We start from the raw sequence: 19,170 nt of genomic DNA, 5'->3' as shown, positions 1-19,170 counted from the left end.
GGGGGGGGAGGGGGCGGGGAGGGCGGAATTTGAAAGAAAGACTTTCAAAATATTCTTTTCTAGGAGAATTTAGGGCTGCTGAAAGAGGTGCTACCTTGCTAGCCTTGGAGACTGGAGTGGGGCAACACAGACTACAAAATCTCATCCTCAACTCTGACCTGAAGCAGATACCTATAGAAGCACTGGCACTCAGCCTCAGACTACCAACAAGGATGTTGGCAGTCAGTGCCAACTGCTGCTGTAGTCTTGGTGATAGACATCAGTAAACTGAGAACCGGACTGAAACCAAATTCCACACAGGCCACTGAGAGGCATTAGTTATGCAACTGCAGGCATACTACAAACTACTAGTCTTCTGAGTAATGCCACCCGCTATAACTCTCTGAAGCTCTCAACAAAAATCTTTGCTCAGGAGTTTCGGAACTTGCCTTCAACAACGATAAATGAAGAACTAGCAAGTCAACAAATAGTATCTTAATACAATTACCACACTTCATCCTTTGCATACCCCCCTACATAATCCGAAGTACTTACGCGCAAGCCAAAGTAGAGAAGGAAGAACACGTTGAAAGCCATGTCAATCTGTAATGTGAAATCTTTGTAGAAATTCTGGCAGGATTCTATTGGACTATTTGAAAAAAAAAAAGAAATCAGAGTAAATGGGGGATCTCAGTGTCACATTTTTTTCTGTTTTGTTTTTTGATAAAAGGCTGAATTTTGAAAATATCATTTTGTTTTCCAGTTCTCTTATGAAGTACAAGCAGGCATTTCCAACAGAACATTTCAGTCATTCAGTTATTCATTCATTCTTAATTTTCACCTGCTCAAATAAATGTCTGAAAATAAACATGCAGAGACCTTTAAGTAAGACAAGCAGGAGATTACCTTAGGATCCCTTAACCTCACATTAACCCTTAAAGAACTGACTTCTTTCTACTGGATATACAGCTATGATAGTTTAGGAATAAAACCTAACTGACACACAGTTACAGTGAAACATTACACATTTTAAATTCATGGCATAATGTAAAATCTTAAAAAACAAAGTTGCTTATGAATACTAAACCCATTAGCAACCTGAGGGACTTAGTCTTTGTAAGATTCCTTGTTTTTACATCAAGTCAGATTTTTTTTTAGATGGCCAGCTATGTACTTTATATACAGTACTACGAACTGAATAGAAAAGCAGCATAGCCCACTGGTAAAATTAAACAACAACAAAATGAATTGTGGGACTTGAAGCAGTACTCTAAGGGTTAATTTCTGCATGCAGGTTAATTAATTACCCTTCTAAAAGCAGCCATTGCAAATTCTAGCTTATCGTTTTATGCTTTACTTAAGAGTGGATCAGATCCAAAGCATACTCTATACAAACTGGTACTTCAGTTTATATCTACCAACTAGCAGTTCAAGGAGGAGACTTTTTCGGTCCATGATTAGTGATTTATTTGTGGTATTCCTAGCACAGAGTGGGGAAGACACAGAAAGCAGCTGAAGTGGCAAACCAAGCATAAGTAGCATGTCCCAAAATGTATATAGCAAATGATCATTTAATCCTCATATCTACAGAAAGAGGAAGAACAGCTAGAAAGTTAAGATCATTTGGAAGCATGGAAATTCCACTTTCAGGACAGAAAGGAAAAATTTCCTCAACTTCCCCAGTGCAAATAAATCACTGAATGTAATACCAGTTAGTATAGCTGTAGCTCTGCAAATATGATGCTGAATTGCTCGACAAGCAAGATTCTATGCATTATGAATGTCAGTAACCTAATTTAAGGCATAAAGGAAATTACCTGGGCCACCAGGTCGTTACACATGCAGTCAGGTTTTCCATTCCTTGTATACATGTCAAACAAATTAAGTACAGCATGCCCTCTTGGTTACAAATGCATGGATGTTTACAGCAAAAGTCTCCCTGACATATAATAGCCTAGCATTTTAAGGAGCTTCTGTGCTGTAGGTAACTGTATTTAAAATGTGTCTTAAGAAAAAAAATACCATGATGTCCAAACTTGAACATTATGAAACATACCACCTCTATTATAACCAAAGGAAAACTGATTTCAGGCAGAAGACACTAATGGAATTAAAGTAAGCAACTCACAATTTACACATACAGATTTAATTTTTAGTTTGTTGTGTTTTTTTTAAAAGAAAGGTGGTTGTAAACTGAGAACTAATATGCCCAGCTTCTTGTAGAGAATTCTTATGATCAAAGGAGCTTGTTATGATAAGGTAAGCTATACAACTTAAGTCAGTGTGTACTGTAGCAACAAAAGTCACAGAAAGTACAACAGGAACGGAATAAATGATGCTGCACCAAGATAAAGACTGAAAACCCCTACCTCCCAGGTACATTTCTAAAAAATAAGCTGCAAATGCACTGAAGTGAATGGAATTAAATAAGAGCAAACTGTGAGAAAATCCAATTTTACTGTCTTCCTTGTACTGACATTCAATGTTCATCAGGTCCGCAGAAAAGGACAAACTAGTTGTATCCATGCATCTCAGGACCACTGTCCTTTCGGGTCATCGGGAAGGTTTTGCAAGTCTGCTTACGTACACCATGTCTTTTTTTCTTTGTACAGTGCTTAGCATAAATCATAAAATCCTGATTCAGGACTACGAGAACTATCTTACTAGAAATACCACCTCTACTTCTATTCATCATGACTGTTCCTCATTTTGGGGAATATCACTGCTTAGACCCCAAATTACTCATGCTGAATACAAATGTAGTGCTTTTGCATCAGAAATGCAGAATCATGTCACTGTAGAGAATGCTTTTTATATGGGGGGCAGTGAGGGAGGGGAGATTCCCCCCCAGCAACTTAAACTTCCTTAGGTCTGGGTCTTTGCCATCTATTGTGCTTCATGTTTGGACCATGAAAGATTGAAACTTAATTACTCATAACACTCTTAACATGACCAAGGTCACTCCCAATACTGTAGAAAATACAATTTTACCAGAGGGGTTTTCATCCCTATATCTATGAGCAAGATATATTTAATGAAAAAGTTTTGAAGAATTCATTAAGACTTCCTACAAGGAAAACCCATCTGGTAGTTGGGCTCAGAAATCCTAAAGAATCTTGGCAAATGACCCACCCCATTCCCATCAAACTGATGAAACAGCTCAACAAGCTATGAGATACGTTTCAGATGTAATATTCTATGTACATTGCACTGAAAATGCCTACCTACAGAAACGGAACTGTGCGTATTTGTCTTCGTTCCAAATGGAAGATGAATCCCTAGGGCAAATGCTACATTCTTTTAATTCTTAAGTAAAACAATTTAGCTCCTAGTGAGCTTCCCTCCTTGCTTGCCCAGATTCACACTTCCAGAAGGCAACACATTTTGTTAAAATTATTTATATTACACTCTCCTTAAAATAGTAAGTGAAATATATACAAATCATGCCGAACATTTTAAACATAGTAGAGTTCAAGGATAGATGACTTCATTTTCCATGATCCTATGCTGGTATAAACCAAAAGAAACTCCTTTTAAATCAATGGATTTACACAGCTAAAAATATGCTGAAATGGAAAATCATGTCCAGAGGAAGAATGTAACCACATCAAATATGGATGAATGTTGTCACTGTATTTGCAATATTCATTTTCTCCCCAAAGGTCTATCATTGTTTTGCTAAACTGAAGATGACTTCAAGAAATCAGTAACACCAGAAGTAGCTGGTGGCTCATTACCTCTAGGCAGACACACATAGTACCTACTTTATTTGATTTAACATAAGGACTTGTGAGTAATTTATCAAAATGATCCAACTGTCTTCCCTCCCACTCCCTTCCTGCTAAATTTAATAAACCAAGTGTACAAAAAATGCATGCAAGCCATATACTTAGACTTGAGAAACTTAAGGACATATCCATAAAGTTAGTGTTTGCATTTACCTGTACATTGATGCAACTGATTAAATTGTACTGTAATAATAATAATGAAAGATTAGCACAGCATTCAGACTGCAGAATTTGAAATGAAGATAAATACTTGATTTAACAGGCATGCACTATCCCTTTGATGAGTATTTTTGCTTTGCCCAAAATCCTTGTAATTGTTTTTAATCAAATAAGATCTTTGTTACACCAAATTATTTATTCTCTGTTGATATATATTTACAAACCTATGCACAGGTCTATTCAGAAACAACCTAACAACAAACAAGGCAAGAAAACTGCCCAAAATTTTGTGTCAGTTGATGGAGGTATTATAACAAGGAGACTGAGAAACCTCAAATACCCACTGCAACAGATCACTTGACTACAGTTGCAATGATTAAATGGAAGAGCGAAAGTTAACCTTTTTTTAAATTACTTGCATAAGAAGCTTGTGAAGTTCTTTATTTTTACCTCTTGTGTTCATTTTGTTCTAATTTTGAAAGCCTTGTTAAGAGATTTTTACTTTGTGCTTGTTGTTTGACCACTTAGGTAGTGCTCCTGGGTTAGAATGATAATTATGGGTAATATATTGTCTGCGTTTAAAAGGCTTTCCAAAAGGTAGCTTCAGCTTGGAAATAAAGGTTTGTCTTAAATAGCAGCAGTAACGTGGTCAAGCCAATATTCAACCTGATTACTTACATTTCAATTATTACTATTACTGATTATAAATTGAGCAAGAAATTGTTTATTTAAATGAAAGGATTCACATAGTCATGTGACAAGGCACAAAATGTAGACAGCTTTTGTCAGAGACAGTTAAGGCAGGGCATATCTACTGTTAGCCCTTCAAGCCCTGTTTTTCTATAATTACACAACTATTCAAGGGGAGATATGTTAATGTGCCTTATTTTAAGAGACTTCTTTAATCACTTCTCTTCCAGTTCAGGATTTTAATTTTTTTTTATCATATTGTTTAATGGGCCTGTTTTCTGAAGTGCAGAACACCCTCAACTCCCATTACAAAACAATCACCTAACTCCACAGGTATTTGCATAACATACTAAATTGGACTAAATATGATCCAACAGTATTCTTCATAGCCCTTTATAAGATTTTTGTTTTTGAGGGAAAAGAAGTTGAGCAGGTTGCCTATTTTTAAAAATATTGTTTTAGTGATATAATGTTAACGTAAAACTATGTAAGGGAGCAGGAATGTCATTTAAAGGAGATGTTTATCTAAAGTAGAATGCTTCCTCTTACTCTTATTCTAGGATGCACCACTTTTACTCTTATCTCTTGCTGAGAGAGACCAACTAGTAAAATTGTGAAAATAATAAAAATCTCTCCAATAACAGGTACATGGACACGCTATGCATTTACAAAAGTAGACACCTAGCAAGCACAACTTAAAAAAAATCAGGGTGAGACAATAAGAATGCAGTGTGTCAAACACCCATGGAGACTGATAAAGTAAATGGCAGAGATTCTTAAAAAAATAATCAAATGTCTTTCAGGTATTAATCATGTTATCTAGATAAAGCAAGAGTCCTTATTAGGACTATAAGATTGCTTTACTTCAACACATGTATTGATCTGTTCTAAATGCAAGACACTTAGGTAAATGGCTCCGCTCAGAAGGCATCGCTTCAAAGCATGATATCTATAGGCCTATTACTTTCTCCAGTGGCAAATGGCTTTTAATTACTTCTCTGCTTGTTGACATGATATGGTCCAATAACCAAGAATGCCTCATTTCTAGTGGCTTTAGCACTGCAAATGACATATAGAAAAGATTTGTTTTCTCCCAAAGAGAAAGAGCAGCCAGTTGCAGCACAATAAACAGAGAAAGGGGAGTAGTAACCATACTGCTATCAAAGATGTGTTAGGATCTGAGAACTATGTAGTAGCCCCAAGAACCAATATCCAAGGAAAAACAACAAAATACTCTATGATTAAAAGTTCAGGGTTGTGTATGTTAGGAGTGTGACAGTCTCATCTCCTTTGAGATTACATATAATCTGGCTGTGGCAGAATTTTTCATCCTTCCAAGTATTCGTTCTGGCTGTTTTAAATCTACAGACTCAGGCCCAGACTGTAACCAATAATAGCATTATTCGTACTACCGCAGCATGAAGGAGCCATTGTCACAGATCCTAGGCACTGAACAAACAGAAACAAACAGGCAAAGATACTCCAAGTTTACATGAGTTCAACAGACAGACAAATGTGGCCCTGAGTTAAATATACTTTCTTTTGGGCTGTATTACAAGGTGCCTGTATACTTATACTATTAATTTAATTTCTAAAAATAATTCACTTTATGGAACTATCATTTAACCAAATGAGTTTGAGTACCCAATTAATTCAGGATGACAGAGAAAAACCCTTCCAGCTGTATGCCCCCATGTTCCCAATTGTTGTTCCACTAAATTGGATTAGATGATCTCTTGAGATCCCTTCCAGCTTTAGTAATCTATACACTTATTTAATTAATTAAACTCTATGGACATTTTGGAACAAAGACCAAGTTCCTTATATTTGCTTCATCCTTCCTTCTCACTTTACCACTGATGCTGAAAAGTCAGCACTTAGTACTCTTCCTTCCCCCTAGGTTCAAAACTTTGGGCAGAAAGAGGAGTAATAAAAATAATAAAAGCACATATTAATTATTGCCAAAGGCTGCAGATTCTTTTTTCACACAACCTAATTTTGTCACAACAGCTGACCATGTCCCAGTTTTGCTTCCCATCTCACTTCCCTCTAGTCTTTTCAGAATACTTCCTTTAAAATATTGCTTACCTATCACTTGAACTTTGCTACTGTCCTTTTCATTTTTTTCCTGCTCCCTAGTGCATCAAGGTTACATTTTTCTCTCCATAAAGATCACACAAAACTGTTCCTTCTCATCCTTTCTTTTTTTGGTTCCAGCTACGTCAGCACAACCAAAGCACATCTACCATGTATTATTAAATTCTAACCATTTTTGACTAACATCTTATGAACTAAAACTCCTCAAGGCAGCTTATCAGTTCTTCAACAATGAACAAAAAAGGTATAAGCTCTTCTCCTACTTGCCCTAACTCTAGAACAAGAAAAAAAACAAAACAAAACACTGTCATTTTTAAGAAACTAATCCAAACCACTGAAGGTACGTCCAGTAACATAATTCAATAGATTTTGTTTGTGAAATCAGGGTGAGAATCATATAATTTTGTTCCATGGAATGTACAATTATGAAAAACCTATGTTAAGGCCTAAATATATTATAATTTATTCAAATAATTTACATTAATTTAATAATTTAGCCTCAGTAGTGCATGCTGTTGCCCAAGTTCTATAGCAATCAAAATAACTGAAGAGGTAGAAGTCACTGATAAAGAATCTGGTGGTGTGATAAACCAGTAACCATAGTTTAATGACAGTAATAGCTGCTTCTGCAGGTATAGAGACATGTTATTGGTTTTCTCTCTCTCAGAAACTGGTTTAAATCTGTAACAGAACAGAAGCTGAGTGCATACAAACCAATTTCAATATGGCTGAAACTGGTTTAATATAAACCTGTTTGAATGTAGTATCAGACTTAACCAATTTGGGTCAAACTGGTTTGTAAAACTTCTGTCCCAGACCCCTTCCTGGTTCAAGTTGAATCACAGTCCAGCAGCATCCCATCATGCTTTCCAGCCCTGGGCTGGTCTGAGCTGGGCCATCTGCTCCAGCAGAGAAGGACTGAGGAGAAGGTGGAGAGACTACCCCCCGCCCCGAGCAAACCCTAGCTGGGGTCTAGGGCCAGGGAGGGGGGTTAAACTCCCCTTCCCCAAGTACCAAGTCACCCTGCCCAGCACTGCCCAGCCCTGCCCAAAACTTACTGCTGGCTGCAACTGTGGACTACAAATCCCAGAGGCACCTGGAAGCAGGAAGAGGAAATGATGAGCAACCCTGAAGAGTCTTGCTGATATAATTCTGGACTGCGAATTCCAGAGACCTCAGGGGCAGCAGGAAGAGGAAGTGAACACACGGCTCATGCTGACTACATGCCAGACAGCCATGCTCTAGCTTCTGGTCTGAGCCACTACATTTCCTGAATCAAAAGTGAATGTCTGTCCATTTTTTTCAGCTACAGCTTAGACTAACCTGCAAAGACTGAAACGATTTAGCCTTGGGCTTTTTGACTGTCTGCACTTAGCCTTAAAGAACCAAATGTTAAGAGGGTCTGTTTCAGACTTCTGAATGGGAATATTATTCATGTGCTATACCAGTGGGTACATTTTGTCTTATTTATGTCAAGTTGTATTTTGTCATCTTCCTCATCCTGCAGCATAAACAGATCAATAATTATCCTTGTCATCATGGTGAAAAGTTATAGAAGTTGCATGTTGGGAGTCAGAAAACAGATAGACAGACACATGGCTTAAATTACACTAATATGAAATTCTGTAAGTATGTAAAATTAATTAAATGTTACGCATCAAGGCCCTCCAGTGAGAAAAGCAGTCTTCTAAACTTTAATTTATCACACTGAACTTTGCAAAGTGAAATTAAAACAACATTCTCCCCTTGTACTTGGCCTTGCTGAGGCCACAGCTGGAGTACTGTATCCAGCTTTGGGCTCCACAATTCAAAAAGGATGTGAAGAAGCTTGAGAGGGTGCAGAGGAGAGTCACACACGATCAGAGGTCAGGAAAACAGACCTTATAATGACAGTCTAAGAGCCATGGGACTATTCAGCCTGGGAAAGTGCAGGCTCAGGGGTGATCTGGTGGCCACCTATAAGTTTATCAGGGGTGCTCACCAGGATCTGGGGGAAAGTCTATTTACCCCAAGGGATGACAAGGTCAAATGGTCAGAAACTCTTCTGTGACCGTTTCAGGCTGGACATAAGGAAAGACATCTTTACTGTCCGAGCCCCCAAAGTTTGGAATAGACTGCCACTGGAGGTGGTTCAAGTACCTACTCTGAATGCCTTCAAGAGACATTTGGATGTTTATCTTGCTGGGATCTTACAATCCCTGCTGACTTCCTGCCCCTGGGGCAGGAGGCTAGATTCGATGATCTTCCGAAGTCCCTCCCAGCCCTAAAGTCTATGAAAACAATGTAATTTCAATGTGAATTTGATCTCAGAGAATATTTAATCAATGTAAAATACACTTCAGAATATAGTAAAATAAAGATGTTTTCTGATCAGTTTTACAATTTGCCTGAGATCTTAGACAGACAATATATGTATCCCAGTATAATCTTCCCTTAACATAAACTCTTTTATTTTTACCCCAGTTTATGTATAACCTTACATTACTAAAACTTACTTGTTCTAACATAAATTTACCCCAGGAAAAAACATAGGTGAAATTACACTGATACAACCATCAGTGGTGTATGGAGCTTATCCTGCCATTCACTACAGGCAAACCAACTAGTCACTTGCTCCTTTCTCCTGAGTTTTCTTTCATGAACAAGTTTTACATTGGTTTTAGATTCATGTGTGTTGAAGCATTCGAGATTTACACAATAATTAGTGTGTCAGGTTTTAACTGGATTTCAGCTGTATAAATTAACGTAATATAAGCCATTGCAAATTGGCTGTACTCAATAATGAAGTGATGGTATAAATAACACAGCTAGGAATGAATTGTTTACTAAATGGAATAAATCAGCAAACAAGTGAAGTCAATTTATACAAACAAACTTCCTCAAATAAACAAATAAATAAGTAAGTATCACCATTTTTGAGAAAAGCAATTTCTTAATGGCACCAAAGTGCATGAACATTCAGCTTTGGCATACAAGCTATTGTTTGTATGCACACACAAATTAAGGGTTGGTTTTCATATGAAAGATTAAAGGTAGATTTCTGCAGACCAGATAACATGTCCATGTTTTTGACATTCTGACTTTTCAGCAATGTAGAGGAAGACCCAAGGCAATATTTATAACCTTTCCAGAATAAAACACAATTTATTCTTTTACTGCAAGGCAGGTAGGGAATGTACTAACCTTTGAAACACACACCACTGGATCTCGATAATTTTTAAAGATGCTTCTATTTGAAAAATGTGGTTGAAATCTCATTGCTAGCTGCAGAGAGTATACTGTTTTACCTTGTTATGAGTTTTCTTCTTGCTGTCATAATACATTTTCAGGTAATTTTTAGTGATATGTAGTTTGGATATAATAGTAATTACAGGTTATTTTAATAAAATTATCTGAGCAATGAGAATACCATTCTAGAAGAATGATACCATGATAACTCATAGGGTCACATTCTTTGATATAATTGTGTGTGCAAGATATCTGCCATGTAAAATTGCTCTTTAATGTCATATTACTGCAATTAGCGATACATTTTCATTCTGACTGACAAACACTGAATATTAATCCACAAGTTATTATTTTGATATCTCAGTTAATATCAAATTAACTGACTGCTTTTCACAGACTTAACAGCAGAATCTGCTCTATTTCATAACCTATTTACTGAACCTGGCATGTTTGTCTTTTCATTTTAGTTATCCATCCCTCTCCTCCTTGATTATGTTCCTTTATGGATTCTGGTTCCCTTTCCCTCAAATGTTACCCAATTTCTTCCTTTCATTCCTTTGCCTGTTGGTACATGGCAGGGATCCTAGAAATCCATTTGCCGTGAAAAAACACAGAAGTTGTATGTTTACAGAGAATCTTTAGAATCACTGGGAAAAAAACACCTTACTGAAACAACTTACTGAAAACCAAATGCTGGAAGCTAGCAGTTCATATAGCTGCTGCAACAGCCTGCCAGAGGGAGAAGTAGCTGGCGCACAGGGAAGCAGTCAAGATGGTGGCAACCTCTTCCTCCTCCCTCCATCACTGATTGGTGAAGAGGGTTGCCTGTTGTGTGGCCCTGCCCCTCTCCAGTAATCAGCAGCAGGGGACAGGTTCAGCAAGAACAGTAGCCCTCTCAGCCAATCAGTGGCAAAGGGTGGGGATGTCCAAAGGGCAGCCCTCTCAGCCAATCAGCGGTGAGAGGCAGGGCCACCACCAGGGCCCCTTGGGATTTTAATGTTTTGTGTGACAGAAAACTAGAATTCCTGGTTATAAGTAACTGAACTTAAAATCCTTTTATATCTTACTTATTAAGGTTTATATTACTGCTACTCTAAGATGCTCAGAAAATACCATGCATCCAATTATACTTTCAGTTTTCATCAGCAAGCCTTCTACTGCTGAAAAGTATGAGGACACATCTAGAATGTTTGTATCCGGTGACTATTACTACTTTTGGTTACTGCCTCTGCAGTCCCTCATGATAATAATGATACCTAGATATTTTTAGCACCCTTCCTTTCATAGGTAGAAGGCAAGGCAGGGTGGCACCATAGAGACTAACTGGTTCAGAAAGGCATAAACTTTCATAGGTGACAGACTACTTTGTTAAATGCTATTCAAAGCTGCATTTCTAAGGTGCTACTCTGACCTGCCTTCTGCCTGACTTCAGGCTAACACAGCTAATTGCCTCTCTTTTCTTTTACTAGCATTCTTTGAAAAATCACGTGACCTCCATGATTTTAAAAATTCTTTGCCATCATTTGATTATGAAGACTTAGTCTAAACTGAGCCTAATGTTTTTGGCTGTTGTTAGACGTTACCTTTCCCACATTAAATTATCATAAGGCAGGAGTGTTCATGGGTTAAGGCAGGAGAAGGCAAGCATCTCAACATTATGCCTCTTTGGGTGAGGATTATTTCCAGCTGGAGTTAGACATCTTGCATTGCAATAACAGCAGGCTGCTCCACAGGACAAATACAAGCAATTTACAGTCCTTCAGTATCCCAAGATGCATCACTCCCAGCCCCCACTCATCCCCCCCATCCTCCCCATGTAAGCAATCTCTCATCCAGAACTCTATTACCTGGGACTGACAGAAACCTGGGCAACCATGAGTGAATGGGGAATTGTGGGAAGTAAGGTGGTGGGCGAGAGGGGAGATGCTGGAGAGACAGAGCCAGGCAGCCATGGGGAAGACTTGGAAGTTTCTAGTCATGCCCCTGCTCTTCAGCCCTCCAGTGACAAGTCAGAGCTGTGCATGTTAGGATATTAACCCTTAATGTGAAATTGTTCAAAGCATGTGCTATTGTTAATACCACCTAACATTTCTTAGAATGTAAACATATTCCTTAGACTACGTAAACTATAACACATAATGACACCCTCCTTGCCTGTTACAAAAACACGTTGCACCAATCTATTTCACAGAAACAAATAGCACAAATCTCCAACTCAACCTGATGTCTATTTCCTTTTACTTCTATCGGTTTCTCCAAATTAAGTTTGTCAATGCTAATATTGTTTCTCATCATTGTACAATTATTTATATAGAAAACAACATTTTAATGGAGATACATGCTTAACACAGCTAGTTTTTACTAAACAGTAGTAAACCTAAGGCTGAAGTACAATAGTTCTCTAATACAACAGAAAATTTACCGGAACAAATTAGAGGTGCACCAATACATTGGTCAAATATCAGATCGGTACTAATATAAAGAAAACTGGCTATATTGGATATCGGCTCAATGGGGCCAATAATTTGGCCGATGAATGCTCGTGCTGTGCACCGCTGCAGCATGGAGCACAGCCGGCAGCTCAACACCCCACCTCCACCCACGCGCTGGTTAGACCCAGGGCTGTGCCGGGCAACCAGAGGCAGCAGTGCTGGAAGCAGAACAGCAGCGAAATTGGGGTGGATGCAGCATTCTCCCTGCGCCGCTGGCACCCACTCCAAGCCCAGCCCCCACTGAGAAGAGTCCCCTGTAGCACTGGCTGCAGCCCACCCTGCCCTGCTCTGCCCCGTGCAAATCCAGGGGGCACATGACTTCCCAGGGTGCAAGCAGAGGCAGGAGCCGCCACTCCTCCCCACCGCGAGCGGTGACTCTGGCCCACAACCCACCCCACCTGGGCAGCACCTGCCCATGCCCCCTCCCCACTCCCTTACCACAGGGGCCCCCCATGCCCTTTCCCTCCCTCCTCCCCTTCCCCCACACTGGACTTATCAGCTGGAGGCAGCTGTATTGGAAATCAGATTGGTATTGGCCAAGTTGCCTCCTTAAATATCAGCTATCAGTATCAGCCCCAAAAATCTCTATAGGTGCACTAGAGCAAATATCTTACATCAGTGGTAAAAATGCATTATTTTAGGACTGTTAGCCTTTCTGCATTTTTGTTGTCGTTCTTGACATGTGCATCTAAGACTTTTACTACACATAGAAATATTGACTGTCCATCTTGCATAAATTGTAACTGCAAAGTCAACAACAACAACAGCGATTCAGAAGATGCACCATCTCACATTACAAACTTCGTGACTCCTAATGCCTCCAAACTGCTCTTCTCCAAGAAATCTTTGTGAAACTACAGAATATGACATTGACAAGCAAACTAGTATAACCATGGTCCCATCCCTTATTCCAGGAGGAAAACATTATTGCCCTGTGGACACTGTTAACATCAAAATTTCTCAACACCCATTGATGTTTGATATTTTAACAAAATACTTGTACCATATTTAGTGTGCCCCACATCTCCACAGTTCTGGGGAGCATAGCATCTGTGAGACTCAATCATTCCAAACCCTAGTTATTACCAGGTGAATAATACTACTAGATAGAGAGCTAGATAAAGATCTCTCTCTCTCTCTGTATGTAGTATCATGATACTAGATAGATAGATTGATGTAGTATCATTCACCTGGTAATAACTAGGGGTTGGAAAGAGAGAGAGAGAGAGAGAGAGAGAGAGAGAGAGAGAGAGAGAGACAGAGAGTGTGTGTGTGTGTGTGTGCGCGCGCGCGCGCGCACGCGTGATCCCAGGGATATTCTGGGGTTTATTCTGAGCTACATTTGCCCTAAGCAGAGAGAGGCCCTGACTGTTTATCCTGATCTAACCCCCTCTTCCTCCTTGCACAACCATAGAGGGTCATCATCTGGTACTTTTGTTTGTCTTGGGCATCTCAGTATGGTTTGGTATAGCTGAATCTACTCCTGGGAACTTCAGAAAAACACTTGTAAGAATCATCTTTATTGTTTCCCTTGGCTTTCCTCTTTCATCCTTTTACCCATTTTATAGCACTGAATTAAATATTTATTCTTAGGGACAATACTTCAGAGTTGCTCCACCTGTGGGATCAGATTATATTCTAGTACTGCATTTAGAACAGGTAACTTTACCCCTCCTGGCCATAACATTGGCTTTCTCTGGGACTATACACTTACAAAATGCAGATACTTTTCAACATTCAGAGAAAAGTTAAATTTGTCTTGCCTATGTATTTAAATATAATGAATAGTAATTTGATAAAGTGAAACTCTTTGCATCTATTCACTTTTATGAGCTCTTAAAAATAGAATACAGATACATTGCGAAGTGATTTCAGAATCATGTAACTGAATTCTCCTCCTCCTTTACAAACAGGAAAAAGAGCCTGGAATCAGAGGGACAAATACTGAATCTTAGTGATCTATTAAAACTAGAAGCCAAAGTCTACTTTGAAGAAGCAGATTAATAATGTGAACACTTTTCACCAGTCATTTCATCTCCGTTACAGAATGGAATTATGGGATGACATCATTTTCAAGCAGTCATTTAAACACTTATCACAGAGGGCTCACTGTGTGAGACATAAACTTAGTCCTCCTTTTCTAAAACTGGGAGTACTGAGGATTACCACTTAACATCCAGCTTGGAAGGCAAAACAGCCAACGTAGTGATATAATAAAAAGTTTATAGCACTTCTTATCTGAAAATGTAAGTGCTTTACTAACATTTATGAAGCTTCTCAATCCCCCTCTAAGGTAAGCAATTATTATTCTTCAAACCATGTAAACAGGATGTGAGGCTAAGTGTCATCATACTGTAAGTTACTGGCAGAGATATAAATAAAACCCTACTGATTCAGACTTCTTCAACACTGAAAGGAAGGACTTCATGTTATTGTACAGACCCATGTCTGACCATTTCTGGAACAGTTCTGAGAAGGTGTTCTGTCTTACCCCAGTAGAAGACCAATTGTAGGATCCTGAATATGGCCAAAATCAAGGAGAAAAGCAATAGGGAAATCGCAAAATAGCATGGGGAAAGGGGTCTATTATAGCTATTATATAATTTATATGACTTCTGTTACTTCTTTTATACATTTTTCTTTACACAAAGGTTCTTCATAGGGAGGTTCTTAAAAGATTTAAAGTATTTTTGTTTTTCCATGTATATTTCTATACTTACTTTTTATACCCTTAGAATGAGCTAAAAAGAATATTAATAGCATACAAAATTCTGTGTGTGTGTATGGTTAAAATGCATACCCTTCACATATCACAGACTTAACGAATAAGCAATCAGTTTTGGAAGGAAAAAGGTAGTATTTAACTCTGAATACACACTGGACATATGATTTACCTAATTCTATCTTCTAATCAATAGCACTAACAAACTGAGTTGAAAGGAGATGCTCAAGCCAGTTTCCCAGTAGTGATACTTCATTATTTCAAGAACAAATATCATTAGCATTAAATCACACACCTCCCAAGATAAAGATGCCTACCAGCACATCTACGAACACGACAATGAGCAAAGTATTATGTAGGATATCCAAACAGTTTGTAAAAGATTAGAACAGGGTTGCAATATTTTGCATCACATATCATTCAATATTTTTGGTGGTGTTTATTTATTTATTTTTTCTTAATTATTTCACAGATCAAATATAGAACACACACAACTTTAAGTTTCACCTCAAAGCTTCAACTCTGGTAAGTACAGGTAATTCACAGTTTGATACTGCTACTGCTACTAAAGTTTTGTCATCAGTGGGAAGCTTAACCTGTCTTTTGAACCCTATTAACATTAACTTAGCTGTTATCTTCTGACAGGAAATACATAGTACCTTTTGCCTTGTTTCTCATGTTCCAACCCTACTGTGATTGATATAGTCAACAAGTTGACTATATTATGTTGGTTATTTCATGTTTCTACTAGTTTAATCATATGAGACATTCACACTAGATGCTTATATCCAAGGTTTACTCAGTTTCTAAGGTCATGTTTTTAATTCTGGTTCATGCACTTAATGCTTAGACTGCATTCAGTGTATAAGCCATTAGGATGAGCACACTGGCATGCACAGGCAGTACAAGAATAGAATATAGTCCCAAAGACAACCGAAAAGGTTAAGTTGCATCATGCAATGAAACCACAACTTGGCCTTGGCTGCCATGCAGAAAAAACCTACATCAATGAGTCTGCAGTGCGGCTCCTAGGTAAGAGTTGATATGAAAGAGGTAGGTTATTTCAGCAATGAAGACACAGGCTGAAAATGTTTATACTACTGTAAACAAAATACTGTACATAGCACCAGCATTACACTCTAGAAACGAAAGTTATCTGGAGAAGGATGAGGTACTACTGGTTACATTGACAAGCCTGAAATCCAATCAATATTTTTTCTAAGCATTTTGCTATTTTAACAAGCAAGCTTATTAGAGTTTTCAAAGCAAACCTTAATTTTCATGAAATGAGGTACAGTTTAAATAATGAGATACTAAATCTTACATCCATTCTGAAATTACAATGTAAGTGGGGAATAAGTAGGGAATAATTTTATCTAATAAATACATAATCATGGAGAGATGATTTTTCAATGATGTGCACAAAACTTAAATCACACAACTTCCACTAATTTGAATACATAATGTACAGGACTGAAAATATATTGGCAATATAAAGAAAGTATTAGGTATGAATGTTTTACTCTGCTCTTCAATTAGAAAGCTACATCTTTCCTGCTCAATAATGCACTGATATGCATAAATATCTGTAAATGTATAGCCATAATTTTTACTCACCTTCATGGATGTCATGAATATTAAAATATAACATAGATATTAGAGTGACCAACTACCTGGTTCTTTAAGAAACACACTTTATCTGGTGCCCAGTATGTCACAACCAGAATCTAGTAAAGGGCTCATATGTGACTGAATTAATTATAAGTAATATATATTTGCAGGATTACACCATGTAATAACAACATTATGCTGTTGCTCCCCTGACAAATATATTTTGCCCCATTTATTGCAATAATTTACCCTTATTTTTGAAGGAACAATCCTTTATTTCCTTGAACTGTAGATGGTCACTCTACCTGTGCTGTAATTCCCAAATATTTCTGCTAATCACAGGCATTTCTGGGATTACCAAAAGACAGCTTTATTAGTGCCTACAATTTTAGACAGGTATGTAGGAGATACCTGATAACAGCCCCTATAGATCATGCTTCAAACCAATTGCCTTTAAAAACTATGATATTATGTGCTTATAATTCTTCAAAAGATTCACGTCTGAGCTTCAGAATTCACCACAAGTATGGAAAACCAAAGACAAAATGAAACTAGCTTGCTAATAGCAGGACCAACCCTCCAAGCCTCTAAAAGCTGTTGAATTTTAACGAAAAGTTAAACAAGGCACTTCAGCAACTTCTGAGCTTGACAGAAGTGCAAAAAATGCCAGTTGTAAAGAACTCCAGCAAATAATTTTTCATAGGCCAAAGACATGATTTTTTTCTACCTTGATAACTAACCTCTGAAATTCAACACAAACACGATCTGCAACAATGACTAGTGCCATTTCTGGTTTGAAAAGTACTGTCTTGAAAGAAGGACCTGGCTGTTCACAAGTTGTGCACTGAAAATATGAACATTTTCTTAGGTGTACAAGTGTACACTTATACAAGGATGCACTGTGCATGCATATGCAGCTGGTTAGATGAGCACTTGTTTAAGAGCTTACAAACTGTGCTGATAAGGCCAGGAGACCTTGTAAGTTGTGCAAGCCATAGTTAAAGGGTCAAAAACTTAGAAGCTGTACTTGCAAGCTTCTAAGATGTACCAGCCAAATAGGTGAAGTGCATTCTATAAAATGTACACATATACATATACACACATATATGCATATACAATATACAGTATAATATAAATTATACATATCATCTTTTTTACACTTTCACTGGTAGAAGGCAGGGTAGCAGTACACCATATAGACTAAGTGAATCAGAGATGCATAAGCTTTCCTTGAGCAAAAACTCACTTCATCAGATGCTAACAATCATTAGTAGTGTTACTGTCTTACATGTTTGCATATAGATGTCAGTCATTTTCTGCCTGACAGTAACTGATCCAAACAAGAAAATAGATTTTATTCCCAAAATCATATCCAAAGTAAACACAACATACGGGTGAATTTTTCCCCTCCTTTATACATTACAGAAATATTGCAAAAATTCTGTGAAATACACAATTTGTCATCATTGAATAAGAAAATGTCATTTAAATAAAAATAAAAAGATGTAAAGACACAGAACTAGGGCACCTACAAAATCCATTCAAAGTCAACAGCAGCTACAAATCCCAGTGCCTCTGAAATTTCACAGAACCTGAGGTTTTGTCATTTTAGCATGGTTCCCCACAACAGTCTGTCAGCACAAGCACAGCAGAATTAACTAACAATGGGTGCATCTATACGTGCACATTACTGTGGAGTAGACTAATAAGCTCCATAGTAAAGTGTCACCGCCTACACATGCACCAGTAATAGGGCCCGGTAAACTGTTAGGGACATTACTATCTTATGGTGGAGTAAATAATTGTCCTGAAATGCATATGAGGCTAAAAAGAAAGGCCTACAAATGATGGAGGATGGGATTCACCTACAAGGAGGAATATTCTGCACTGGTCCGGTCCTGCAGGGAGCAAACCAGGAAAGCCAAGGCTGCAACTGAACTCCAACTAGCTTCAAGCATCAAGGACAATAAACAGTCCTTTTTCAGATATGTGGGGAGCCAGAGGAAAAGCAAGGGCAACATTGGACCCCTGCTGAACCAGATGGGACAACTGATGCCCAGGAAAAAGCCAACCTATTAAATGGGTACTTTGTGTCGGTCTTTCATCAGTCCCATGGTACGCCCATGCCCGCTACAAGAAAGGCAGGTCCGGGTGAGGGAGATCCTCTGCCCTGCATCAATGCTGACCTCATAAAGGAACACCTTGAGAGGTTGGATAACTTCAAGGCAGCTGGCCCTGACAATCTACACCTCAGGGTACTCAAGGAACTGGAGAGCATCACAGCCCAGCCTCTGGCATGGATCTTTGAGACCTCCTGGCACTCTGGTGTAGTGCCCAAAGACTGGAAGAAGGCCAATGTGGTGCCTATGTTCAAGAAAGGGAGGAAAGTGGATCTGGCAAACTA

At 38.3% G+C, this 19,170-nt stretch overlaps 1 protein-coding gene across 3 annotated transcripts in view; it reads right to left on the bottom strand.

Moving 5' to 3' along the window:
* Nucleotides 1-19,170, bottom strand: part of KCNMA1 (potassium calcium-activated channel subfamily M alpha 1) — a 1,434,006-nt gene that overhangs the window by 578,568 nt on the left and 836,268 nt on the right. For all 3 annotated transcript variants that reach the window (XM_019502361.1, XM_019502362.1, XM_019502363.1), the window contains exon 4: nt 535-628. In XM_019502361.1, the coding sequence (XP_019357906.1) occupies nt 535-628 (94 nt within the window). The remainder of the gene's footprint in view (nt 1-534; nt 629-19,170) is intronic.

Source organism: Gavialis gangeticus, unplaced genomic scaffold (genome assembly GCF_001723915.1).
Source record: "Gavialis gangeticus isolate Ggan-Ray unplaced genomic scaffold, GavGan_comp1, whole genome shotgun sequence".
Lineage (NCBI taxonomy): Eukaryota > Metazoa > Chordata > Crocodylia > Gavialidae > Gavialis > Gavialis gangeticus.
Note: the sequence above shows the minus strand (reverse complement) of the source record. Positions and strands in the feature narration are given on the sequence as shown.